The 27,945-nt window shown below is 47.9% G+C and overlaps 2 protein-coding genes and 2 long non-coding RNA genes across 6 annotated transcripts in view; 2 read left to right on the forward strand and 2 right to left on the reverse strand.

Annotated features, from left to right (window-relative positions):
- Positions 1 to 824: 824 nt before the first annotated feature.
- LOC144263301 (uncharacterized) lies at positions 825 to 5,720 on the forward strand. Of its 2 annotated transcripts, none has more exons than XR_013345789.1 (2): positions 825 to 1,437; positions 4,618 to 5,720. It is a non-coding gene; the product is annotated as an uncharacterized LOC144263301 (long non-coding RNA). The 2 variants fall into 2 exon arrangements; XR_013345788.1 differs by having other exon boundaries at positions 4,903 to 5,720.
- On the reverse strand, positions 2,708 to 12,577 carry PTCRA (pre T cell antigen receptor alpha). Its single transcript, XM_077814218.1, has 5 exons — positions 11,808 to 12,577; positions 10,978 to 11,295; positions 8,985 to 9,026; positions 5,276 to 5,381; positions 2,708 to 3,987 (listed from the first exon to the last, which is right to left on the reverse strand). Exons 1-5 carry the CDS (start codon positions 11,887 to 11,889, stop codon positions 3,780 to 3,782), a joined length of 756 nt encoding a protein of 251 aa, XP_077670344.1. The 5' UTR covers positions 11,890 to 12,577; the 3' UTR covers positions 2,708 to 3,779.
- Positions 12,578 to 13,686: 1,109 nt separating this feature from the next.
- Positions 13,687 to 19,302, forward strand: LOC144263302 (uncharacterized). The gene is made up of 3 exons (XR_013345790.1): positions 13,687 to 14,007; positions 15,158 to 15,225; positions 16,667 to 19,302. It is a non-coding gene; the product is annotated as an uncharacterized LOC144263302 (long non-coding RNA).
- Positions 19,303 to 20,592: 1,290 nt separating this feature from the next.
- The window catches only part of POLR1B (RNA polymerase I subunit B), a 34,081-nt gene continuing 26,728 nt past the window's right edge, over positions 20,593 to 27,945 (reverse strand). For both annotated transcript variants that reach the window (XM_077814220.1, XM_077814221.1), the window contains 3 exons: positions 25,431 to 25,627; positions 24,263 to 24,516; positions 20,593 to 21,937 (listed from right to left, as the gene is read on the reverse strand). In XM_077814220.1, the coding sequence (XP_077670346.1) occupies positions 21,055 to 21,937; positions 24,263 to 24,516; positions 25,431 to 25,627 (1,334 nt within the window). In that variant the 3' untranslated portion in view covers positions 20,593 to 21,054. The remainder of the gene's footprint in view (positions 21,938 to 24,262; positions 24,517 to 25,430; positions 25,628 to 27,945) is intronic.

Genomic DNA, 27,945 nt, shown 5'->3' on the forward strand with positions numbered 1-27,945 from the left:
ATATGTATGAAAGTACCATACATGAAGACTTTCTCTTTTGTCATTCCCTGCCTATCCAAACAACAGGAGAAGAGATTTTTTCTACTGCTTGATAACTTCATGAGTGAGAATAGAATTGACTGGTCCCACTGTGTAGGGATTTCTACTGATGGGACAAAATCAATGATAGGAAAGCACAGTGGAGTCGTGGTTCACATCAAGGCTGTAGCAACAGAAGCCACGTGAGTGCACTGCAGCATCCATAGAGAGGCCCTAGCTTCCCAAAAAATGCCTGAAAACTTAATGTCAATGTTGTCTGATGCTGTCAAAATGGTTAACTTCATTAAGGGTCAGTGTCTAAATTCAAGAATTTTTGCTACCCTGTAATGAAAACGGGAAATGACCATTTGCCGCTACTAATGCACACTGAGCTTCGCTGGCTGTCGTGTGGCAAAGTGCTGACATGACTCTTTGAGCTGCACAGCGAGCTTCAATTTTTTTTCACCGATCACTACCCTTTTGCACTGTCATCTTGTTTGGAAGATGCTGCCTGGCTTCAGCGATTAGCCTACTTGGCAGACATTTTTTCTTGCCTCAACGAGCTCAATTTTGGCCTTCAGGGCTTAAGCACCACTATTTTCTAAACACAAGACAAAATCGAATCCATGATTAAGAAACTACTATTTTGGGATAAAGAAAAGGAGTACTTGTGGCACCTTAGAGACTAACCAGTTTATTTGAGCATGAGCTTTCGTGAGCTACAGCTCACTTCATCAGATCTGATGAAGTGAGCTGTAGCTCACGAAAGCTCATGCTCAAATAAACTGGTTAGTCTCTAAGGTGCCACAAGTACTCCTTTTCTTTTTGCGAATACAGACTAACACGGCTGTTACTCTGAAACCTGTTATTTTGGGATAGTTGCTTAAAGAGAAATGTGACTGACTACTTTCCAACACTGCAAGAATTTCTTGCAACAAATTACAATATGCTGTTACATGAGAGTGTGAAAGGGGACATTATGGAACACTTGCAACAACTTAGCAAACAACTAAGAAAATATTTCCCCAAAATGGACAATGCAAATTCCTGGATATGCAATTCCTTTAAGGTGCCTGAATCTCTCCCAGTTCCTCCTCTGCCAGTGCATGAGCAGTATAAACTTTTAGATCTCTCTTGTGACAGTGGTCTTAAATTAGAATTTGCATGCAAACCTTTGGCAGACTTCTGAGTGCAAAGGATGAAAGATTACTCATACCTGTCAAAACGAGCTGTCAAGTTTCTGATGCCCTTCTCCACAACATACTTTTGTGAGACTGGATTCTCTACCCCATGGCGATTGAGACAAAGTATCCTCAGAGATTAAATGCTGAAAATGACTTGTGAGTGAAGCTCTCTCCAATTTTCCCTGCCATCAGTGATTTGTGTGATAAAAAGCAAGGACATCCATCACACTGATAGGTAAGCATTATATATTTTTTTTCTTAACATCAATAAGTACTGTACATTAGTCATCAAGAATTTAAAAATACCAATAATATATTTTCATATTATCGAGGTTAGCTGTAGAAATGTATGGATAGTGAACTCTTCTTTGCCTCCTTTTCTGTATCTTTTTATTATCAACAAAAATACATGATTGGCATTTTTAAATGCTTAGTCACAAACAGGCTAACATGGGTTATGTCTGAGTGATTGAGACCAGCATGGAGGCTTCATTAATTTTAATTAATTACAATAAAATGACGATGAAAACTTCCAGTTTAATGTTTAGAACAACTAGAAACTTGTTTGAGGGACTACTTTGATCCAAAGTGAAGGTATATATGATACAGTTATTATAACAAACAATTTTATCCGGGACAACACACTCCAGGGCTTGTACATTTTTGCATCATGTTATCCCTTACAGATTTTTTTCTGTTTTCATAAGTATATTATGACCCTATCTCAGATAGGGGTACGTGATAGATTACGTTATTTGGAAAGGGGGTACATAGCCTAGAAAATTTATAAACCACTGCCCTAGGATATTCACAGACTAGCCAGTTGGGACTCACAGAGCCTAGGGCATGTCCAGTGTAGAGGCAAGAGAGCACAGTGGGCACAACCCTTTCCCCCACCCCCCCGCAGCCTGCCCAGTCCACCCCCTTGCCCAGCCCTGTCTCTTCTGCCCATCCATCCTGACACCCCACCCCCACACCTCTGCTCCTATCTGCCCTGACCCTAGACAGCCTGCCCAACCCCCTGCTCCTATCCACCTCTCCCCTAGAATGATCTAGGAGGTAGTGGGGATAGTCTGTGCAGTTCTTTTATTTGCAAATATAGTGCTTGGTCTCATGTATGCAAATTATACCAATTAAATATGCAATTATTAAATTTGCATAACAATTCCAGCTTTCTGTCCATTCAACCTTAAAAGGTTGTAGGTGGCTTCTGAGTGGCCTGAGTGCTTGAGCCATCTGCCCCTCTTCCTCTCCATCTCATTCCCCTCTCCACACCTTTTGCCCCTGCCCTCTCCATGTCCAGTCCTCAACCTCATTCCATGCCCAAGGCACCCTTCTCTGGGGCTGCCAGAGCCTGTGAATGTATTATTCTCTTTTCAGTGCCCAAAAGTGCCTGAGAGAGCCAGAAATGCTGGCTGCAAGAGTTATGGACAGAGGGCTGGGTTGGGGTGTGCTGTCACTGCAGTCTGTGCACACACCTACAGAAACACTCAGACACACATACATGAGGCCATACTGTATGGGTGTGAATTTATTATAATTGTTTATAAAATAGGCTAGGGTTTTCTTTCTCCTCATTCCTCTACATGCTGAGCAAATTACTCTTCAACAGGCAGAATAGATCCCTTTGGACCCAAAAGGGTTTTCCCAAGTTCTGATTTCCCTTATAAAAATAGGCAGTGCCTACCTGAGAAGGGGGAACCTTTGAGCAGCTCCCTCAGGTGTTGGAACTGGAGCAGCTTCCCTTGGATACAAAAAAGGAAACCGCGCAGGAAGAAGTTGCTGATCTAGAGAGAAACAACTCCACTCCAGGATTGGAAGAGTTTCAGACTGTATGTGGTTCTGGTCATGATTTGATTTTAGTTCTGTGTGAAGGGTAGAGCTGGGCACATTTTTTTTCAACATACTGTTTTTTCACCACAAAATGCATTTTTGGGGGTCCAAAACTATTTGCTGAATTCAGGCTGAATTCAACAAATAGTTTATCTGGTTTAAAAAAATGTCAAAAGTCAAAATGTTCTGTTTTTTTAAAAAATTGTACACCCAAAAAGCCACAGGACTTCTTCTGAAGCGAATTTCCCTGGGTGCTGACTCCGAGAGCAAACTGATCTCTTTGCCCAGAAAAGGATTTTCTTTACCAACAAGGTGTTTCCTGGCGCTCACAAGTAGGGTGCTGGAGATGAGCCCTGTATCACTGTTGCTAGTACATGAAGTACATTGCTGCAGCCTGTGAACGCCATACTCCTCTGCAAACTGTGCAGTTTACCCAGTAAGACATCAATAAAAAACAAACAAATAAAAATTAGAACAGGTGACCAAGAGAGAAACCTGGGTCCACGCCCAACTCAACACTTGGGCTGGTATGCCATTAGCCTAGGTTTGTTGTCTTCTGTTCTACACTTCGGTCCAGCTTGGGACCATCTGTTCTGCACATGGTACATGCCTATCATGGGTCGTGTCCTGGCTGACATCAGCATAGCGGACAGAGAGGTAAGCAAACCAAGCGCAACACCTTGTAAACTGCCCCAAGTCCCACTGTGCGGACAGTTGCTAGTGGGTCATTTGATTTGCTCTAGCTCAGATGGGTGGAAGGTGGAAGGAAATGGTGTGGGAAGCTCTGTCTCTGCTACCCCTGGGATGGCTGGCTCCAGTCACTAACTCTGTCCAACTCAGTCTCTGCCTCGGTCTGCTCTCCATGCTGACGAGTGAGGCTGATTCTCCGTTGCTGAACCAAGCCTGAGCAGATGAACTATTTGCAGAATTCAGCGGTAGGGCTTGGCGTCCCCTGAAAGGAGATGAAACAGTGTGACGAGGTGAGGATAGTAGAGGGCAGGGAACACTTTCCATCGTGTCTCTGCTTTCCAGTCTTTACTTGCTCTTCTCAGGTCTGTTGCTTTATAAGGCTGGCTGACCTGAGAATGTGCTGTGGAGAGCAGCAGCAAATCATCACTGCCCAGGATGGATGATGTCTTGCCAAGCTACAACATTCAGCAGAGAGCTCTCACCCTAGCAAGAGGGTAATGCACAGGATGACTTGGCTTTTAGATGTGCAGAGCACCCACAAACCCTGTTGTGGGCTCAGCACCTCTGCAAATCAGGCCCTCTGTGGTTTGTGGGATTGGCTAATAAATTAGCATTCATAACCACTGGGTGCAGAGCCAGTGCTGGAGTGTGGAAACTGCAGTGCAATCAATGCTGCAGGCACATACGGCAGCCCCTGGTTCCGCTAGTGAACTCGGAGCAGCTCTGGCAACAGCATCCCCTATGTCTTCTGAGAGAAGTGGTTGCCCAGCAACCCTCCTCTGACTTCTAGGGGACAACAGTTCCGATCCAATGCTGCATTAAGTTCCACCAAATGGGGTATAGCCCCTCAAAGATCTAAAACTTTACTCACCTTGTCTCTCTAATATCCTAGGACCTACACAGCTACAACTACACTGCATACAAGGAGGAGGGGCAGACAAAGATTGGGAAGAAGAGACAGAAGATGGAGACAGGAGGAGAGCTGGGTTGGGTGAAGGGAAGCTGGAGACAGGTGGGGGGGGAAGGAGGAAGGGGAATTAACTAGTGCGGACCAGCATGTCCATGTAGTTATGGAGGTGATGCAGTGGCTGCAGAAGATCTTGTGGAGGGACTGGCCTCCCTGAGGCAATTCACACATCCTGACCAGCTCTTCCTCTGCCTGTTTTTCTCCTTCTAGCATCTTGCCCATTTTATTGGTACTTCCTACCTGGAGACCCAGGTTGGTGCAATTCCTACTCCAGGGGAAGGAGCCATTCCAAGATTAAAGGAAAGTCAGAATAGGAACCAGGACCTAGCAGTGATCAAACCAGTTTCTGAATGAACCCAAAGCACATCTCTGAAAGTCTCTTTCTTACCCATACATTCAGCTCGGAGTTGCATTCCCAGAATGGTGTTCTGCAAAATGGCGGCCTTCTAAGTCACTTCATTCTTTTTGTTAATTGTCGTTGACAGTTTAATAACTTCTGAAGTTATTTCAGCTTCCTAGCGACTGGATGTCATGACTAGAAACCCCTTGTGCTCCACAGTTTCCCTGCATTATGGAGTCTTACCCTTTGAAGAGGAAGCTGCAGGTGATCAGTATGTCAAACAGGAGGAACTTCAGCAACAACACTCTGATGGCCAAGAGAAGCAGGATTTGTGAATGGATGGGCAGAGCTGAAACAGATGGGATCATGTACCTGATCAGGACCTGGGGTGCCACACAGAAAAATTACCAGTGGTCCCTATTGGGACTGTGTATGGCCGCAGTGCCCAACCTTATTACACAAGAGGGCCACATAAACCTAAGCACAACCTTGTTCGGGCCAAACAGCTTCCACATATTTTAATAAGATTTAAAGTAACCTGTATTGATTTATATTTTTTTAAGTTCTCTTGTTTCATATATATTTAGATAGGTTGTTTCTATGTACGGTATTGTCTATTCACACTCTCGTGTAAACTAAAAAGATGTAAACATGATGCCAAAACGCTAATAAATCTGCCATTAGTAAATTGTGTTGAGGCAGGCCACGGGTCGTATGAAATGCTCTGGTGGGCTGGAGGTTGGGCATGCTTGGCCTGAGCAATAGGAGTCAGTCTGAAAGACCTAATGCACCTCCTCTAGAACTCAGGTACTTAGTGTAGCACATTCGTTGCTATCATCAGTGTCGTTATAATGAAATCTTACTGCTATTGTACTTCTACCCCTCCTATGTCCAACGGTACAAGAACAATTGGCCTAGAGGATGCAGCTCTGGGTTGGGCGCTTGGAACTCTGGTGACTTATCAGCTCTGCCACCCACTCAGTGTGACCTTGGGCAAGTCACAGAATCATAAAAGTGTAGGACTGGAAGGGACCTCAGTAGGTCAGCTAGTCCAGTCCCCTGCACTCAAGACAGGACTCCTAATAACTGGACCATTCCTTACAGGTGTTTGTCTAACCTGTTCTTAAAAACCTCCCATGATGGGGATTCCACAACCTCCCTAGGCAGTTTTGTTCCAGTGCTTAACTACCCTGATAGGAAGTGTTTCCTAATGTCCAACCTAAAGCTCCCTTGCTGCAATTTAAGCCTGTTGCTTTTTGTCCTATCCTCAGAGGTTATGGAGAACCATTTATCACCCTCCTTCTTGTAACAACCTTTTATGTATTGGAAAACTGTTCTCCTCTTCCCTCCCCGCCCCCCGCCCCATGGTCTGTTCTTTTCCAGACTAAAGAAACCCAGTTCTTTTCAGTCTTCCCTCATAGGTCATGTTTTCTAGACCTTTCATAATTTTTGATGCTCTGGACTTTCTCCAATTTGTCCACATCTTTCCTGAAATATGACACCCAGAACTGTATACGGTACTCCAGCCGAGGCTTAAATCTGCATGGACTAGAGTGGAAGAGTTACTTCTTGTGTACAACACTCCTGCTGAAATATCCCAGAATTATATTTGCTTTTTTTGCAACAGTGTTACACTGTGACGGCCAGATCCCTTTCCACAGTACGCCTTCCTAGGCAGTCCTTTCCCATTTTGTATGTGCAATTGATTGTTTCTTCCAAAGTGGAGTACTTACTTCAGACCATACTCTTATGCTATTATATAAATAATTTGTTGCTGATTCTGTGCCTCAATTTCCCCTTCTGTAAAATGGTAGATGTGGCTTCATCTTGGATTTCACTGTCTCTTTTCACCCCTATATCCAAGCTGTGCCTAAATCTAACCACTTCTTCCTGTACAACATCCCCAAGATCTGTCCTTCCCTCTCTGCCCACACAGCCGAAACCGTTGTCTGAGCCTTAATCGTCTCATGCATTGACCACTGCTCTTTCCTCCTTCTCTCTGGCTCTGTACTTGCCCCCTCTCCTTCTCAAATCCATTCAAAACGCAGCTGCCAAGATCATCTTCCATGTTCTGACTATATCACTCCCCTTTTAAAGTCCATCCACTGGCTCACCTTCTCCCATCACAAACACATACTTCTTGTCCGTACTTACAAAACCTTCCATAATTTATCCCTCCCCACCTATCCAGTCTGTTACTGTATGCACAGTCAGTTCTGCCCTTCATTCCACCAGTGCCCGTTTTGATCACCCCCATCTCTGACAAGCATTCTGACACTCTGTCCTACGCTGTCCCTTACCAGGGGGAAAAGCTCTCAGTTGAAATCCGTAAAGCCACCATTGTATCCTCTTCCATGTCCCTTCCCCAGACTCACTTTTGCCATGATGTACATCACAAACTACACTGTGATAATGGCTGGACAGGTGGTGTGCTAGGACCATTGCTAAGAATCACACACCTCCTATTCCATTTGTTATCCTGTCACCCCACCCCACCCACCTGTTAATGTCTATGTAACAGACAGAGGAGATAGAGTTTAAGGCCAAAAGGAACCACCAGAATTCTAGCCTGACTGCCTGTAGATCACAGGCCATTAACCACACCCAGCACCTGCACATTAAGCTCAACAACTGAAATTAGACCAAAGTATTACAGCTCACAGGAGACTAGACTATTATGTGCCACTGGCAGAGACTAGGAGGGACTGATGTGCCCCAGGTCCCTGCAGTGGCAAGGAAATGGATTAAAGTGAGATATTCCCAGATGATCCTGGCAAGCCACATTGTATAGGTAATAAGCGTTTATGGAGTTGTTCCTTTCTTGACACTAGGGCCAGGACAGCATCACTGGAACTTTGTAGTGTTCATAGGTAATATTGGAGGATCTCTCTTCAGCCCCTGCACTGAACAGCATCTCACAGTGAAGTGCGGGTTTAGCATCTTGTTTTGTGGCATTTTATAGCCTCAAGGACCACATCCATAAATGGTTTTCCCATCCCGCAAATAGTTCTGAGAGTTCCATTTTTTTTCCTGTCCTGAATCAGGACAAAAAGTCAATCTAAAATTTTCACAAACCAAAACATTTTCAGTTCAGATCAATTGAAACATTTTGTTGCAATATTTTCAAAACATTTCCTTTTGATTTCAACCTCTTTCCTTGACTTTTCCCCCCAGTTAACTTAAATTTCAAAATGAAAAGCTGTTTCAAACCACACAACCAACATTTAGTGTTTAGAAAACATCAGAACACAATGTTTTGCCAACTTCAAAACTTTTTTTTTCCAAAAACGTTTCAGGTCAGGAGATTCGTGAAAACCGACCCTGGTCTGCAAGTGATTTTAATTTTGAGGAATCGACATTTTTAGATAAAATAATGTTTCATTGCAAAATTCCTGACCTGCTCTATGGGGGAGCTGACTTCTCAACTCTGAGATCAACTGCTCTTCCAGACCAGGTCAAATTCACAAGAGCCAGCTGTGTGGCTGTTTGCCTTTGAGTGGCGATATGGAGATCCTGCACGCATGTCTGCTGCTGCCAGCGCAGATCCAGGGGTTGCATAGCAGAAAGGCTCTAAGAGCAATGCTGCTGACAGCTTCTTTCTTTGAGGCTAAGATATAACCTCTGACATACAGATGTCTAGGTGGAAAAGGTTAGTCAGTTCATGACCTGCATCTTTCATCCAATGACTAAAGCTCTTGGAAACAGTGGGCAAAATTCTGCTTTCATTTACACTGCTGCAAATCTGGAATAACTTTACTACTCTAGACTTGGACCTGTGTAAGTGAGGCCAGAATTTATCCCCGTTTCTTCTGATGTTCATTTTCAGAAAAGGCTTAAACTGGAGGTGGTATCCACATGCTTCTTTCCACAGCCCTTCTGTTTCCTCAAAGAATCAGTTGGATTCAAATAGGCAGTATGAATATGCTGGGAGGAATGCAGAGTTATTGCTTACCACTTCGGTCTTCATCCAGACAGGGCTCTTCCACATGGTCTTCTACAAGACAGAGTTATAACTATTAGTAGGAGGAATTATACTAGTTGTAACAGTACTGACTGCATGGTTAAAGCTCAGAACCGTTCCCACCATAACCTCCTTCTTACACCGTTCTCATAACTTACCAATTCATTCACCTTTTGGGTTGATATCTTTCTTGGTCTCTGCTCAAAGGGGTGGAGTTTTGGAAAGCCTGAGTGCATTCTCATGAGGGTTTTCTGAGATAATTATGTAAAATACATACTTTTCCTGCTTTAAAACAAGCTACCCCCCACCCCTCCCTTTTATTTTTGCACTGATAATGCAAACAACTCAACTTTAAAACTTCACATTTTATGTGTAAATGCCTCTTCATAAAGATTCTCTACCTTGCCAAGTTTTAAAATGAGACAGGAGAAGTGGGAAGAAGTGGGACTGAGCATGCATAATAAATTAATTTAGCTGAAAACACTTTATTGGGGATATACCTATAGATGTGCAACTAGCTGATAGAAGGGATGCACACACCAAGTGCCTCTGGATCAGTTAGCTCACAAGCTCTGCTGGTGAACTTGACAAAGCTTGGAAAGGTCACACACCGGCTTCGCGCTTTGTCTTAAAATAGTCATGGTACTAGGATATTAAATGCGGAAAATTGTATCGCTGCACAGACATGCCACTAAAAGTTGGGCAAAACAAAAGCAACATAAATGCATTTTGTGGTGGGGGTAACACATTGAGCTAAGCAACTGCGGAGATGATTTTCCAAGGCACAAACAAGAGCTGGGAGGTAGCTGCCCAACTCACATTGACTCTCCATGGGAGTCAGGTGCCTGACCCCTCTTTGAGCCTTTGAAAGTCCTCTTACCCCCAATACCCAAATCCTGCAGGATGGGTAAAATATGGATGCTAAGGTTGTGGCTACAACTGACTTGTTCATTTCCCGCCTTTGTGATATTTAACTGTGCAGCCATCACATTGCATCTGTGCACTTCATATTCATTAGACTGAAAACCACCATATAAAAACACTGCTGAACAAAACAATTTCCCAGACATATGGAGTATCAGGAATCTGATCTTATCTTTATATAGAAAAGTGGCAAGCCCAGGCATTAAAGAGTCACGGCTATATATGTACTGTGTTAGATCCAGGCAAAACGCATCAGCAAACTGGAGTTAAGTAATTAATAGCTACATGCCTGAGGAAAAGCAACTACAGTGTTCTCAAGTTTTCCCCTTATGTAATTGAAGCATATTTAGAATCTTAGCTCAACACAGCTTTTTGCCTCATCCATATTTTTGCAAATGTTGTTTCAAAGTATTGGCTCTCAAACACTTGATCCAGTTTCCCTCAACCTTTGAAGAAAGATTTGGAGCCCATGCTTATTTATGAAAATGCAGCTGGTTTAGTTTTGAGAGAAGGTGTTTATGTGTCAAAATTGGGCTTATACTGGAAGGTTAGCTTCAACCTGACCATGGTGCATTTCCCTGTAGAGATCTCTTCAATGCAGAGAGCTGTGTGTGTGTCTCCTTCCCATGAGTCTCCACTCTCCTACATCTCTATTCCATAGTTGCAGGAATTATGTCAGCCCTGCCAGGTCTGTTGAGGCTAGAGCCTTCTTGACACTTTTGTGCCATATTTGCTATTAATTAAGCTCCCCTTGGGTGACAGTGTCACCCTTTATTTTTCCCTGGGGTGTTGCATTTGAATGAACCGTCTGGCATTTGTACTTTGTCTGCATTGTTGCAAATGGGCAGTGGGAGCCACTGCAGCTGCCACTGCACCCTCACTTTCTCGCCCAGGTCATTCAGGGCTAACACAATGTGACTGAGGGGAGAAAGGAGTCACAGGGAAATGGAGAGGAATGTGGGGCTCCCAGGGGACTGGAGGTGGAGGGAGATGGGGGCAGGGAAGTGACAGAAAAGAGATGGGGTTTGTGTGTTGGATATTCTCTTCGCTCGGTACCTACCAGAGATCAGCAGGGACCTGGCACTCCACACCTGGGCAGTTCTGTTCTGTCTCACGTGGCAGGCGAGGGATTCCCAGGACTCCAGTTCTGCGGTGTGGACGGAGAGGTGAGAGACTGTGCTGAATGTGCCGTCTTCCTCCCTGGAAACTCCATAGGTGAAGGAGTCCAGAGCACTCCCATTCTGATTTGAAAACCAGATAGCATCTGCCATGTCCTGGGAGAGGTCGTTCACCACACAAACCACTAGGGTCTTCCTCTCGCCGTTCACGACCATGGTAAGTGGGGGCGCCAAGGTAGGGAAAGGGGCTGCAGTGCTGCCTGGTGGGAGAACAGACAGCCAGTTAGCAATGCACAGGGCAGGTCTCAGCCACAAGGCCTCGCTGACCCTGGAGCCCTGTTGACCAGGAGCAGCGAGGCTAAAGCTGGTTTCCAACCTCTCGGGAAGGATTGCCTCGTGGAGCGAGTATCTCTGCTTGGCCAGCTACGAGTGCCCAACTGGGGGTTGGGTCCTTGTCTGGCTGCCCCAGCCCCACCGCTGTTTGTTGGAACAAAACCCCCAGGCCTTGCTGCTCCTTTGCAGGGTGTAGCTAACCCTTTAACAGGGGTACTTACTGGCCACTCCTTTCCTCCCCTCCCACGCTATCTACAGTCTTGGGCCCCTAGCTACACGCTGCCTGCAGAACCCACCCGGCCCAGCATGGTTCTCCTGGGTGTCAGGGCGGGGGGAGGATGCAGCCCACCCTGGGGAGCAGGCAAGCGTGCTGCCAAGGAGGAGAGTGTGGAGCTGAGTGAAGCAAGAGGCACCTGCCCCAGGGGACAGGCATACTCACAGCTCAGAAGCTGAAGTACTGTGGGGGCCAGGAGCTGTCCAAGCAGCCACAAGGGCAGGCCCATAGTGAGAAGCTGCAGCATCTGAGCCAGGGATGAACAACGCAGCAGGCAGAAAGACCCCAGCCTGTCTCTCAGCACCTTTCCCTCCCCTCTGCTGTCCCTGCCCCTTTCTAACGGTCTCTCGCCAGCTGCCTAACCAGCTGCTGTGCTTCCTGGCAAACAAACCCATGCACCTTTTAACCGTTTGCTTGCTCACATGGCTATAGGCAGTGAGAGCCTAAAACCACCCTAATGGCCCTGAGCCCAGCCCTGTGGGAGCACAAGCTGACCTGACTGGGTCCCCCCAACTGCAGAATCCCACAGGCAAAGGGGAGTACAGAGACCCCAGTTTGCAGCTCCACGGGGCACAGCAGATGGCTCTTGTGGAGATGCCCCAGCAGGTTTCCATGAGCCAAGGCAACGGCAAGACCAGGGTCAGCCATTCCCTGCTCCTTGGGGGGTCATACCCACCCGCTGGGTCTGGGCAGTGCTACACACCACATGGCACTGGATTTACCTGGTGCAAAGGGGGGCAGGCTGTGGGGATCAGGCCCAGAGAGCATGGGGCTGAGTGGAGGAGTGCCCCCAACACTGGCTGGCATGCGGGTGTGGCATTGGGGAGGGGGCATTCAGAGGTTGCCCCAGTGATATAGTGGTGGTAAAAGAACTGGGTCAGCTAATCTAACCTAAATGCTATAAACTGGGTAAACTCCATTTCCCCTTGCCTGCAGTGCTGGGCAGCCAGTGCCTACAGCCTGGAGTCTATGACCCCTGCCGGCCCCTCCAGGCAGCCAGGTGCTGGATCCTGCCCCTGCTGGCGGTGAGCACCCCCTGCTGACATCAGTCCTGAGGGAGACTCAGGCCCAGGGCTGGAGGGAGGCGAGAACAGGAGAGGAGAGCCATTCCCTGTTCTTACCCAGTACCCGGCCGAGGGGAGGGGAACATGACAAATGGCCATGCAGTGTGCCACAGGGTCCCATGGATGGGGCTGGGTGGCTTGGCACAGAGTGTGCCTGGGCAGGGGTCTCAGTGATGGGTGCAAGCAGGAGCTGCACCATTTGCCTCCTTGTGGCTGTGAATCCAGGGTGCAGACTCAGGTCACTTCTGGGTGGGGGAGTCTCTGCAAGGCTCCCTCTTGGGAGGGTGTTGTGTGTAGGTCGGGGGTGTCACCGTGAGGCTCTCTCCAGGGCTCATGGTGCGTAGGGGGAATTGCTGTGAGGTTCCCCTGCAGCTCGTGGGGTGTGTAGGGGAGAGTCGCTGCCATGGTGTGTATGTGGGGCAATCACTGGGACAACCTCCCCGCCCCACCAGAGGCCAAGGTGCGGGACATGGGGGACGGAGCCCATTTGCTCCAGGCTCTGTATGTGATAGCTGAGTGCAGGGCTATGGCCAGGGGGCGGCCGGGGCGGCGCCGTGGCCCGCGCAGGCCGGTGCAGGGGGGCGGCCGGGGGCGGCGCCGTGGCCCGCGCAGTGCACAGACTGGTCACAGCAGCCGGAGCTGCATGGAGCCAGCGCTCCCCCGGCTGAAGTGGTACCTCCCAGCCGCCCCCCCCGTGCGCCTGGAGTGGTACCGGCCGCTGCCGGGCGGGGCCCGATCCTGCCCCTCGCCGCCCATGGAGCCCGGCGCGGAGCCGCGGAGCCAGGGGGGCCCCGGCCCGGCCCCGGCGCCCCCGGCCTCCTTCTCCGAGATCCTCCGCCTGGTGCGGAGCGGCCGGGAGCTGCCCGGCCTCCACAGGCCCCACGTCGCGGCGAGCCTGGCGAGCCCCACCCCCTCGCGCCTGGCCCGCAGGCCCAAGCCCTGGGAGGGGGCGCGCCCGGCCGAGCCCCCGCAGCCCTGACGCGAGCCCGGCGGGAGCGGAGCTCTCCGGCCTCGGCCTCGGCCTCGTGCGGGGCGCCTGGCCGGGCCGGAGCCGCGGGAGGGGCGAACTGCGGCGGGCGTTACAGGGCCGCACGGGACCGGCCTGCATGCGGCCGGGCGCAGCCCAGGGCCCGGCGAGGAGGCGGAGGCCCAGCGGTGCCGTGGAAGCCTTGCGCTGGCCCTGGGCGCAGGTCCCTCACCGCTCCCTCGAAACGTGCCGCGCCCCGGCCGCCCGGTGCCGAGACCCGGCCGCCCCGGCCCTCCCGAGCCGCGCCCCGGCCGCCCCGAGCCGCGCCCAGCCGGTAATAAGCAGCGCCCGGCGAGAGGGGGCAGTTGGAAGAAATGACAAAAAGTGAAGCAGTTCCCAGGAAACCCGGGGACAGTGGGGTGTGGCAGCGGCCCTTGCTCAGTAGAGTCTAGAAAGAGCTGTAAGGACAGCGAGCTACTCTCCCGAGGGGCGGCGAGCTGGCTCTCGGTGGGCAGCGCCCCTCGGCCTTGCCGGCGCAGCATTGGCACCCCAGCCGGCTGCACCCCGCGGGGAGCCCGGCCTGCCGTGCCCCTGGTCAGGGTAGGGAACCGGTGCGCAGCCTGCTTTGGCTGCAACCACAGACGAGGAGCGGCTGTTCGGCCCTGCCGCTCCTTGTCACCCAGGCCTCTCGGGTTTGTTTTTTTAAGGGAAGAACCTGACAGGCTAATGGCCTCTCGCCCCCCCTCACAGCAGCACCCCTTTGTTGGGGCAGAAGGTGCCTAATAAGAAGCCGCTGGGTGTCGGGCTGGGGAAGGCAGACCCCCACTCAGACTAAAGCCTATTCTGACTGTGGAGAAGGGGCCAGCTAGAGCAGAGAGGCCCTGTAAGGTACTGCTCATTGCCTGAAATGATACAACAGGACCTGTCTCAACTGGCTCTAGCAGCAGATGGGGACATTCACACCCAAGTGAAATGGCTGACCGGCAGCATCTGTGGAGGGTTCTTGGTCAAACCACCACAAACCAAACAGGCTTCTCCCTCCCCAGAGACTCTCCTCTAGGTGTGCAGGGAACACCACGGGGGATGGAGCGTCAGGGACCTAGTTCCACCAGTCACTTACAAGCTAGAATCCTCCCCCAAATCAACCCACGGTGACAGTGATTCAGACATGCTTCCGGGGTGTTCCTGTCCCCCTTAATGCCCCATCTGTCCAGTGGGGACATAACAGCCCTGCCCTGCCTCACAGGGGGTTTAGAGGATAAATGCATTAGAGCGGGGGTTCTCAACCTTTCTTTCTGAGCCCCCACAATATGCTATAAAGATGCCACAGCCCACCTGTGCCACAACTGGTTTTCTGGATAGCCAGTAGATGAAAGTTGTATCAAATGGGTAGTTATACAGCTAAACACACACACACACCTGTAATACACAAAAGGAAATACAGGTACAAACATAAACTGATTATTTTTGTTTTCCTTACTCAGTGTGAAACTTGTTGCTGATCAACAATTCTGTGTGGGGGTGTCTTCGACAAGCACATGCACGTGTCATGGTGAGTGTTAATCCTGGCTTGGTGCCATGTGTTAATTGATGTCACGGCCAACCTGCACAGCTCCACCCTCTCCACCAGCCAGCTGGCTGGACAACCTGCTCGGCCACAGCCCACCTTACCCGCCCCAGTGCGGTGGGGCTCGAGCTTTGTCTTTCTGCCCTGCACCCCAGCGAGTTTAATGCTGGCCCTGGTCTCTGGTTTATTTTGGCAGACCCCCTGAAACCTGCTTGCGCCCCCCCCCAAGGGGCCGCAGACCCCTGGTCGAGAACCACAGCCTTAGAGATTGTGAGGTGATTAGATATTACAGTAACGGGGACCAGATAAGTACCTAGGATGGATATCTTCCATTGTTGTTTGCAGTATAGCTGTAGCCCTGTTGGTCCCAGGATATGACAAGGTGGGACATTTACTGTTGGACCAACTTCTGTTGGTGAGACACAAGCTTTGGAGCTGACCAAGAGCTCTATGTGGCTCGGAAGTTTGGCTTTTTCACCAACAAAAGTTGGTCCAATAAAAGATATTCCCTCACGCACCTTGTTTCCAATTTTGAGACCTATCAGTTAGCCATTGGCCCTGCCTGCTACCAGGAATGGTTGCTGCTCTTCTCTGTAGCCTTTCTGCTATGCCATTTAGGAAGGGGTAAGCAGAGTTGAACAGTTCTGAATTAAGACTGACAAAACGAAATGTACAAAGAAGTTATGTTTAAAAATAATAAATTAGGACTAGATTCTGAAGGGGGCTGGGCCCATGCCACTTATTGAAGCCAATAGCAGTTGAAGGTGCTCAGCACCTCTCAGGGTTTTGCCCTTAACTTCTCAGCATTAGTAGAAGGCAGCTTGATCCTGCTAACTGCAAGTCTCACTGACTTCAGTAAGAGCTGGATGGAGTTCAGCCATTCTTCAGAGTCAATACTAAGCAGCAGATGGCTCGGCATTGTTTTTACTGATACTGAATTTTTCTATAAGAGTGCAAAAAATTACAAGGTAAAAGAAAGCTAATTCAGTTATTTAGAGCCTACAAGTTCATCTGTTTTCCTAGTAAATTAATTTTCTATTGCTGAATAAAATAGAAGCCACATCGTACTGTAATTTTGTGTGTGGCGTAAGAGATCACTAAACAAACTTTGGCAAGTAAAGCCAGCCACAAAGTAGAACAGTTTAACTTCGATCTATGTAGTAGCAAACAGAGCTAACCTTCGCTGGCCTGCCAGCTCCTCCTTAAGCAGCTGGGATCATGACAGCTGAAGGTCACTGACCTGCTTTTCAGTTCTTTAGCTGTAGGTGGCACTTGCCCAAACCTGCTCCACTCAGAGAGAGATTTGTTGGGTCTGTTTGTGTGTCAAATCTTAATCTCAATAATGCTGTCTACTGGCTGCCAAATTTTATCTGGTGAGAGAAACCAGAGACTAGATACAGGAATTAAAAGGCTCTGTCTCTTTCAGGACACTGAAAGACCTGGGGAGCAGGTACGCGTAGCTGCTCACAGAGGAACCTGCATACAGCAGCTCTGAAGAGCCACCATCCCGTGGGAAGAAGGCTGGGGGACTCATGAGCAGTACTTCCGGATAGAACCTCCCTTGGAATATTCATTCCTAAATGGATGGAATCTAAGACTGATTTGGGTATTGAAACTGTATCTTCTGTACAGGAGTGGCTCTGGCTCCACTCTGAGTAGAAAATGATGCCATTCCCTTATTCACTGGGGGTGCAAGGGAAAAGCTCAATGCAATGCACCATCATTCCCAGCAAAGTTAGGAGATCCCTGAATTCTCCATGATCCTTTTTACCAGGGTGACAAAACGTCAGCCCAAGTACAGCACACGGCTGGGACGCAGCGATAAGAGACGGGGAAGCTGTGTGTGGGATCCTGGCCCCAGGAGGGGAGTGCCAGGAACCAGGTCAGATTGTGGCTCCAGGGAGGGAGGGATTAGAGCTTTAAGTTAGGTCTGTAGTGGCATGCATATACAAGTACTGAACTGTGTCTGTGCTTGTGCATATTCCCCTTGCCCACACAGTGTCTCTACATTATACAGTGCAGGATGTGGGTGTAACACCGTATACCTATGTCCACACTGGCGCTGTTAAATGACAGAGCCACCATTTCAGGGGTAGTCTCCCTGGGTTCTGTGCAGACTGGGGGAGGCTAGAAATCACTGTGCTGTGTGTAGGCATGGATATTTGCAGATGGCAGTTCCTGATTGCATTGCCCCACACTGCTTCACTCAATTCTCCTGGCTCAGACCTTAACCCCAGTACCTTCCCTTCCAGCACTCACTATGCAGACACTGCAGGTGCTGCTATTTGCTGGGCCAATTCAGCAGTGAGCTGCAGAGCTCTGAAGTGGTGGGGTGCAGGAAGAAGCCCATTGATCAAACAGCACACTCAAGTACATGGATTTGACCTAATTTTTCTCAGAAGGAAAGTGGCTAAGTAGCAAAAGGTAGTTCTGTTAGAAGAGATAATAGGATTCTATTTCGGACTCTGTTGGAAGTTTTCCACGTCCCAGGCCTGTGCACTATACTAGGCTACGCTGCCTCCCTGATGGGTAGGGATAAGAGGCCTTGGCCATTGATATGGTTTGTCAAGAGCATGAAAATATCAGTTAGTGGAAGTGGGAACTTTAACTCAGTCTCCTGGCTTGTTGCCCTGAGCACCCTACTTGACTCCAGGGAATTTTATTGGGGAAGATTGCTCTTGCTGTCTCTGGAGACTGTGCACAGCACTGGCCTTCTGTTTCGGGATCCCCAGAATTGAGTAACTTTGTAATAATTAGGTTTTGGAGCTTGTTCTTGGTGCCAGACACTAGATCTCAGAGAGGGGTCCTGGCAATCATAGCTCCAGAAATATTGACCTTCCTCTGAGACTTATAGGGAGGCAGCTTGGAGTAGTGTGAAAAGTGCAAAGCCAAATACAGAGAGAGAGTCTGGGGTAGCGCCTTAAACCCTTGTGGTGCATTTCAGATTCACTTCTGTGTGTGTTACAGTAATAACAGTGGTAATAAGCTGAAGTAACATTTAGTAACATCAGGTTTCAGAGTAACAGCTGTGTTAGTCTGTATTCGCGAAAAGAAAAGGAGTTCTTGTGGCACTTTAGAGACTAACCAATTTTATGCTCAGATAAATTGGTTAGTCTTTAAGGTGCCACAAGTACTCCTTTTCTATTTAGTAACATCATTAGCCATGACCAGGTCTGACCATGACTTCGGCCACATCCTCACTTGTTTGCACACACTTCTGAAACCACTTCATGTGGTTTTTTGGTGTATCTGGCTCATTTAGTCAGTGGCAGCCAGCCATGTGTTCAGGCCCCAAGTAGGTGCACCAGCCTGGGATGGGATCCCCATCAGGGGATCTCACCAGCGTGACTCAGGAGCCCCACCCTGTGAGCCTCCTCCAGCTGGCTGACAAAATAGTACACACCATGTACAGGGCTGGGCTGCAGGCGACACTGATCTGCACAGGGGCACCAGTGGAGAAGTCCTGAGAGGTGGTGACACACAACACACACAGTCGTCCTGGTTTTTAAAATGTAATTGCAAAATGTGTAGATTTAAGCAATGTCATAATTACATTTAAACACTGGGAGGATTATGCAAAATCAGGGAGGGCTGGTATCTCTGCTGTCTGGTGGAGCTTGCCCCCATTAAAAAAAAAATCCACCTTTTTTGTGCAGAGATGAGAGTTAAAAATTGTGGAATTCTGAAAACCTATCATTCGGGGAAGGCAACCAGTGTTTCAGGAACCCTTTGATCAAATGTCCGCCAGGGTGCAGCATATTCTGCCCTGGGCCCTGAATTGGCATGCCAGTTTCCAAGTCCATCTAATGATGGACTTGGATTTTAGAGAGGTCACAAATTTCAGCTTTAAACAGAAACCTGGTTGCAACTATAACTAATGATTTTTCCATCTTTAGTTTTATAATTGCTAGAAATACACCGTGGACTTGCAACTGATCAACATTTTTGAAGCACTGCTCAATAATATTTATCTAAAACACCTCATTTGTTTATTACTTATATTTAATACCACAGGGTGTCATGCTGTTTTTCCAAAATCTGAATAAAGTTCTATTTCTCTCATCCGTAATATAAAAAGATTTATTTTGCCACAAGTTTAAGTTAGTTAAAAATGAACTTTTACAAAACCAGAGTCACGTTTCCATGGAATAAAATATAAAATTAAACAAGGGATATGACGTAACTGTTGCTGCTGCAGTGTTTGCAGCCCAGATTATGCCAGGAAGTGACACTGACTAGAACCTGACAGTAACTAGTCTGTGTTAATTGTTCACACACTGAGAGAAGCACAGATAGCAGGAAGTCATTAGACTTAAAGCCGAGATTGTGAATGGCCCAAGAGGCTGCTGCAGGGTGAGCAAGAACTTTGCCCCCTCCATCCCAGTTGTGCTGCTGCCCTGGGGCTAACAGCCAGCTGGCAGAATGGGGCTGACACAGTGGAAGCAGCAATCTGCTCCCCCCAAGGAATGGGGCGGACTGTTGGCCCTTATGACAGACTGTGCCTCTCTGAGGCAGGCTCTTTCCAGAGCTCCTCCTTGAGCAGAGCCACTCTACCATGCCCTGACTTCGGGCTGTGCCTTCAGATCACCACAAGCGTTTTCCCCTTTTAATCATCACAGATGTATTTCTCACATCGGCAAAGACATTTTTCCTGGCTGGCTGCACATGACAGTGACACTGTGCCAACCATTAAGGCATTAGGTTTGATTCTTTTACAAAGACTTTTGGTGGTCTTCCAGTGTTCAAAGGACATTCTCCTTTATTTAATCTCTTCAGCACGACTGCAGTGCATCCACCACCTGGAACAGTCATCGCACAGTTACAAGACGCAGTACCTGGGGAAAGGAGTTAACGCTTTAATTCCCAGCCCATTCGTCCAGTAAATCATTGGCATTGCTTAGTTTTCATACCCGACTGTCGAAAGCAGAGGTGGGCAAACTACGGCCTGTGGGACTGTCCTGCCCGGCCCTTCAGCCCCCGGCCAGGGAGCCTAGCCCCCGGCCCCTCCCCTGCTGTCCCCCTCTCCCGCAGCCTCAGCTTGTTGTGCCGCCAGCCCTCTGGGCAGCGCAGCTGGCTCCAGCTGGGCGGCACGGCTGCCAGTCCTGCTGATCTGAGTGGCATGTAAGGGGGTGGGGAGCAAGGGGGTTGGATAAGGGGCAGGGGGGTCAGGGGACGGGTAGGGGACAGTTGGATAGGATGGAGGTTGGGGGGGGCAGTCAGGGGGCGGGGGTTTGGATAGGGGGTGGGGCAGTCAGAGGACAGGGAGCGGGCGGGGGTTTGGATAGGGGGTGGGGCAGTCAGAGGACAGGGAGCGGGCAGGGGTTGGATAGGGGGTGGGGCAGTCAGAGGACAGGGAGCGGGCGGGGGTTGGATAGGGGGTGGAGTTCTAGGAGGGGGTGGTCAGGGCACAAGGAGCTGGGGGGGTTGGATGGGTCAGGGATTCTGAGGGGGGCGGGAAGTGGGAGGGGGCAAAAGCCAGGCTATTTAGGGAGGCACAGCCTGACGTGGCCCTCAGGCCAAAAAAAGTTTGCCCACCCCGGTCTAAAGCGATTTTTGGCGAATATGAAACAAATGCAGAGGATTGTTACAGAGCTAACAGTGACTATTAAGGGGTCTGCACCTCTTCTCCATTTGATTGCTAAGTAATTTAGCAGATTATCTCCCCACTTTAAGTACACAAATCAAACTAATCCCACAGCTGTTGCAGGATTTTAAGCTATGAGTTAATAGTCCTTTTAAATCCTTCAACAGAAAAATCTGGGCATTTAAAAATTAGTTTTTCCAGAGTAGTTGACTGGCTATTCACGTCCACAGTTAGTTCACATCGAGTTTCACTTTTATGTTCATGGCTGCCAACTCAGCCACAAAATACCGGAAGACATAAGGCACAGAAACCGTGTCGATTGCGTCGCTCTGATTGCACACAGTACAGTAGTATTTCCTATTGCGCGTGGTGGACCAGGAAGGCGGAGGCTTTTCCAACAAAGGAGAAAGCAAACTGCCACACTTGACACAGACGTGGGCCACAGACCGATCGGAACAGTTGAAGAGACGGTCATGCAGCAAGAAGGACGTGCCGTGAGCCAACAAGGCATCGCGTTCCATCTCTCCAAAGCGAATCCCGCCCTGGACATTCCTCCCACCGATGGGCTGGTTGGTGACTTTATCTCTGGCTCCTGTCGTCCTCACTTGGAACTTGTCCGAGACCATGTGGCGCAGGCGTTGATAGTATACAACTCCAATAAAGATATCTGCCTCCAGTTCCACCCCACTGATTCCACTGTACATCCTCTCCGTTCCATAGTAGTTATAGCCAGCAGCCTTCAACATCTTGCCAAAGTATTCCAAGGCAGAGTTCTCCTCTGAAAACGTGAAGGGGGTGGCATCGTGACAGAGGCCATGCAACGCTGCAGACTTCCCTGCCATGCTCTCAATCAGCATTCCAATGGTCATTCGGGATGGAAAGCCATGAGGATTGAAGAGAATATCGGGAACCATTCCACTCTCTGTAAATGGCATGTCCTCAACTGGCCAGAGTCTGCTCAAAATACCCTTCTGTCCATGTCGGCTGGCAAATTTGTCCCCAATAGTTGGATTACGAGGGATTCTCATAGCGATGCAAACACTTTTAAATTTTCCATTTCCACTGTCATTGCTGCACACTTTGATGTTATCCACAATGCAACTTTCCTTACTCCTGGGAAGGGGAAAATAAAGAAAGTCAATGAAAGTTTCAGAGTTGTTAACTTGGCAGCTTTGTGCCAGGAACTTTTGTCTGGAAAGAGATATAATCTCAGACTGCTTTTAGAAAGAGACTTTATAAGTAGTACAGCCAAGCTATGTGAAATGAACTGGTTGTCTTGGGAAACTCAGCATTTCCTCAAGGAAGAAGCCACTTTGTAAGCATGGAGATCAAAACTACATTCAGGTTGGTTTTAGAAAGCATTACGCTTGAAAAACGGGTTCCTCAAAGGCTGCTGGAGTCATTTCTAATACAATAATCAAAACTATGATTTCTAAAAGATTTTTGATTTATGCACCATGAACAATGTAGAGTAAGAAGCAATTAAAACTGATTAATCTTTGCACTCTGGGAATTGATGGTCAAGCCGAGTTTCAATATCTGGTAAGTTTCTTTACACTTTAAATGTGACCTGCAAACAAGAAAAAGTGGACTTGTGCCCCCTTTTTAATTTTTATTTAAATCATCATGAGCTATATAGACGACCTGAAAGTTGTGTGTGTTTTTTAAAAAAAGGCTTTTCCTTTTACCCTCTCTTCCCCTTTCCATTAGAAATTCATGTCTAGTCTTGACTGCAGACTAAGAGGACAAGAGAATTAGTGAAACAGTGAGATCACAAGTGCCCACAGAGAGAGAGAGCTGATGATCTGAAAGGGGTAGGAATTTTTAGTCAGAATATTCAAAAATGTTTTTGTTAATGCCTACTTATTGTCAGCAACTAATACTTTAGTAAAAGGAAGGTTGCTCTTGTTGGTAAAAGATTCAACATCTTTGTCCTCTTAGTTTAAGGTGTCAAATCTCACAGATATTCTGGGATCCTCCAGGGGGAAAAAAAAGAAAGACAAACCTTGAGATTCCGGATATTTCTAAGGCAGGGGTGGCCAACCCGTAGCTCCGGAGCCACATGCGGCTCTTCAGGAGTTAACATGCGGCTCCTTGTCTAGGCCCCAACTCCGGGGCTGGAGCGACAGGCGCCAACTTTCCAATGTGCTGGGGGGTGCTCACTGCTCCCCCCGGCTCTGCCACAGGCCCTGCCCCCACTCCACCCCTTCCCACCCCCTGAACCTGCAGTGCCTTCGCTCCTCCCCCTCCCCCCCAGAGCTTCCTGCACGCCACAGCTGATTGGGAGGGAGCGGGAGGCGCTGATCGGCAGGGCTGCTGGTGGATGGGAGGCTCTGGAAACAGGGTTGGGGAGCGGATAGGGGGCTGCTGATGTATTACTGTGGCTCTTTGGCAATGTACATTGGTAAGTTCTGGCTTCTTCTCAGGCTCAAGTTGGCCACCCCGTTCTAATGTATAATAAAAACAGCAGAACCAGCCCAGTCCCCCCAAAACCACCAACCATTAGGCCTTTCTTTATAAGCCCAATTTTTAAAATATCCTTTTCGCGTCATCTTTAACATTCTGGGCCTGAAGATCAGCAGATGGAGGCGGCCACCCCCCACCCACACAGAGGAAGGTCACTGATCCAACATGGAGAGGGGTGTGCTTGTCTAGCTAGCGCACTGACAAGGTATCCTGACAAGTGGGTTCTATTCCTCGTTCTGCCGCAGACCCTGTGCCTTGGTTTCTCCGCGAGTAAGACAGGGATACCGCCTACCTCCCAGCAACGTGGTAACGTTTGTTCATAATGGGTACAATTTTCAAACTGCCTGAGCGATGTAGGAGCCTAGCTCCCATTTTCCAAAGTGACTTAGGTCCTACACACCTCTCACTGGAAGTCACCAGAACTTAGGCTCCTCAGTTGCTTAAGCACCTGTAAAAATTTTACCCAGAGTGCCTTAAGAAATCCTCATGAAAGAAGCTATAGAGTACGAAAGCAGTGTGGTACACCACACGGATGGCTGCAGGGGAAGGGGAGCGGAGCAAAGATGAGCTGAAGTTCAGGAGTAGTGGAGATTGGGAGGGGAGGAATCTCATATGCACAAGCTCTCCTTACCAGAACTGTCTCCAGTTTTACTTTGTGATAAGCCCACCTTTTGTGTGTGTCTTTCCCTGGCTTTGTGAAGAAGCATCTGCAGCTTTTCAACACTTGCAGGGCTCAGAGGAAAGCCAACATACTGGTGTGAAATCCATCTGCAATATTAATTACTCTTCCCTAGAATGCATGCATCCAGTGAGAGATGCTTTATAAAAAGATACACAGATGCTTTCATTCTCTGGAATCATCAGGGAATGAATAAAGGACTCCTAAACCCTACAGGGCTGTCTGCACATCAGAGGATTTTTCAGAACTCTGCATTTGAGACAGTAACTAGAACAGCTGAGCTCTGAACTCACTTGTAATAGGTTATGAAACTCTCCCCGGTATTGAGGTTCAGGTAGCTGTAGTAAGGATCCCCATACTGCAGTATGGATCCAATGTGCGGCAGTCCGTCAGCGTCTAGATTCTGTATAACCCTTGGATCACCAGGCTTGACTCCAAACACCAGACTGTCATCTCCTTGTTTGATTTTTTCAGCAAGATCTATGCTCTCCGTCTTGTAAACGCTGCCATGTGCAAATCCTCTCTCCCACGAAGCCTTACTTACAATCTGAACAAAAAAACCCAATAAACCAGAATCTTAGAAGAGTCCCTTCAGCGAGGCTTCTTCAAAGCTGATTTACCAAAAATCGTTTTTAAACAAGATGAAAACACTTCTTGTCTGATTTCAGTCTCTCCATTTTACACATTCACTCTCCCTAGGCTTCTATATTCCCCTTCCTCTGCCCACAAATGCTTTCTGAACCTCGGCAGAGAAAAAAATGTACATATTACTGTGACCCACTTTTTTTTTTTTAAAAACATCCCTCTAGCTAAATAATCACACCCCTGCCAAAATAATCACAATCCCATAAACACCACACTTCCCACTGACAATACCCACTTCTCAAATGTTGCAAGTCCAGCACCCAGCACAATGGGGCCGATTGCCAGTCGTAGGTCCCAGTGTGCTACAGCACTACAGATCAGAAATGTGAAAAGTGATTTATTTCCCCCTTCTTTATCAGACGGGGAAATTTGTGCGCCAGCAAAAGCAGGCAAGTAAACTCTTACCAACTGCTACTTCCATCCTTTGATGTTGCCCTCTGGCCCCGCTGCACAGCCTCTCTCTCAGCATTCCCCAGACAAGTAGGAAGGCAGACTGGACAGCAGAGCCAGGGAGGGAATGGCAGAGGAGAGCACATCATGGGGGAGACCTGCTCCCCAGACACTCCACAGCAGAGTCTAAGCTGTGGGGTGCAGCCTGTAAACAGGTGGAAAAGTAGAGGGCACATACTGTTAGGTGGCTTTTCATTTCCTTGCTTTTGTGCGCACACCCGCTGTGTGGCAAACTAAGATTGTTTGGGTTTTTTTTGCCAATTACTCAAACATGTTTAATTCATGACTTAACTGGGAATCAACATAGCCAGTTCCTCATGTGATACAGTAAAGGCAGTATATTCCATTTCCTTTTCAATGGCTTACCATTGCATCTTCCATGTCATAGCCAGTGTAGGAGATGACAGCAACGATTGCATTGGTGCCAATTGGATAGTTGTCCATGTCATAGTAATCATACATGGATGGCCGCACCAAGGGGCTTTGCGGGGTCTGAAGTCGGTACAGTTTATTATCTGAGCGTTCCTTATAAGTCAGAAGTGGAAAGCCCATAGTTTGCTTGCCTAGAACAAAGTAGAGACGGATTAAAACCAGTGGCAAAAAAATCACAATGTTCTGTCATAGCTTCGGTAGGGATAAAACTGATCCAGCCTGCAGAGTCTCTTCTTGTGTATAGAGAAAAAGTTGATGTTTTCCCCAAATCCAAAAAGTTCTCCTAAGCTTTCACTTTAAGACAGCACTGATGCAGATAAGAACTTCCCTTCCTGCTCCTCAATCACAAATTGCAAACTACTACTTAAAATTCCTGTAGTAATTCATTCCTATCATTTAATAAGGTTTATTTTTAATATTCTCCTGCTTACAGTAATTCTAAAATATCCAGATGGAATGTCACTTTCATACTTACCATAAAAAATTAAAATCAAGGTTTTCTGTATGTGATATTTCACTTATGTCTCTTCTGTCCTACATTTTCATACTATAAAATATTTTTTAACTCCTGGTCTGAATATTGATAAGCGATACAACTTCTGAACAATGGGTTGCTATTTTATTCAGTTTACTATTTTCAGACAACCATGGGAAAATGACTGAACTACAAATCTGCTCCTTCAAAACCTTTCCAATAGGATTCTCTACTCCTTGGTCTTTGCTTCCTAGCAGGGGTAAGGTGGAATTCTGAGCTTTGAAGCACTTTTTCACTTAGGGTGTATTAGGGTTTCACTTAGGGTTGTATGGAAAAGAGCACCCATTCCAAGGAGTAAGTGCCCTTGGTAAACTCTTAAAATACACACCATACGGACTCTGGCAATCACCCATCAATAGCACTGTGCCAGCAGCAACAGGGATTTAACAAACATTTAATAAACTCCACCAACAAAAGCCACCCTAGAGTCCCCAGCCTCACTTTTCTCTCAACACCTGCCAGCTGCACTCTCTCTTTTATACCATTGACACTTCAACTCAAGTACTTCACTAACCACAACTGTGGTAGTATGTCACGGGGAGAGAAGGGGACTTGAAGAAAAGCCAGGCCATTTTAGGGCTTGATACGTCTAAATCAACACAAAGTCAACCCAGAAACCAACAGGCCATCTGTGCAGATCATGGAGATCCAGTTTAATATGACCATGAAATACATACTGCTTAACACAGAGGTGGCTAAGTTCTGTACCAGATGCGGTTTCCAGATAGATTTAAGATATAGCCTCCCAGTGAGCACCCTGCAAAGTGACAAAGGTATGGATGACAGTTGCATGGTCTGCATCCAAAGGAAATGGACTCAAATCTCTTAGCCATGTGAAGCTTTGGGGAGGGGGAAAGAGGTGATCTTGCTGTGGCAGCTACCTGCTCTTCTAATAGCATCTGAGTGTTACCGGAGCCCCGACTGAAAACCTGATCCACAGATGGCGCAGACACACCTCAAGATGGCCAATATTATTCCTGTTATATCTTCCGATTGTTTCCCCCAACCAATCTGCACCACCTCCATCTTGTCTGGGATGGAGTCTCAGCCAGTTCGCCCTCATAGCTGTGCCAGTCTCCCCCAGACACGGGGCACCACAATGGACAACTCTGGCCAGGTCAATGGATATGGAGATGTAGAGCTGTCTGCTAGCCGCATACTGCAACCCATGCCTCATCACTAAGCCTCCCAATGGCCTCACATACATATCACCCTGCTTGTTTAACAAAAGAGCGCCTCAGGGAGGAGTAGTTACCTCACACCACGCTCTGAGAGCAGTCACCAAGGCAAGACCAGGACCATTCAGAGCATCCCACCATCCTTGCTATGGATCAGAAACAAGTCCACACACGTCATGGTCAATGGTATCAAAGGTGGTTAATAGAGCTAATACCATCAGCAAGGATACCACTCTAAGGTCACTAGATACTGCGAGAACCGTCCCTTGAGGACAGCTGGGGGGCACAAGTCCAGTATGGCCATTCATGTGCCATCCCTGGAGCTTAGCCACTTAGCCTTGGAGGTGCGCACAGACATATCAAGCATCACTCAGCTTTAGAACTCATTGCCAATAGATATCACAGAGACCAAGAACTTAGTAGGATTAGAAAAGGGTTAGGAATTTGCATAGTTTAATGAGAACATACACAATTTCATCAGACAGTAATAAACCCCCAATGTTTAGAAAGGATATAAATTCTCATGCTTTCAGGCATGAGTCGCTTCTATCTGATGGGGTTAAGACATTTCTTTGTAGACATCTTTTTCAAAATTTGAAGTGAAGTGGAGGATGGGTTCTTGAATTAGGATCCCTGAAAATACAGCAGGCAGGCAGACCCACACACTCTCAACACTCAACTTATTTGCCACTTATTGGCAAAAAAAGAAATAAACCCAATTTCCTTGGATTCTGCT

This window comes from Eretmochelys imbricata, chromosome 3, assembly GCF_965152235.1.
Source record: "Eretmochelys imbricata isolate rEreImb1 chromosome 3, rEreImb1.hap1, whole genome shotgun sequence".
In the NCBI taxonomy this organism is placed as follows: Eukaryota; Metazoa; Chordata; order Testudines; family Cheloniidae; genus Eretmochelys; species Eretmochelys imbricata.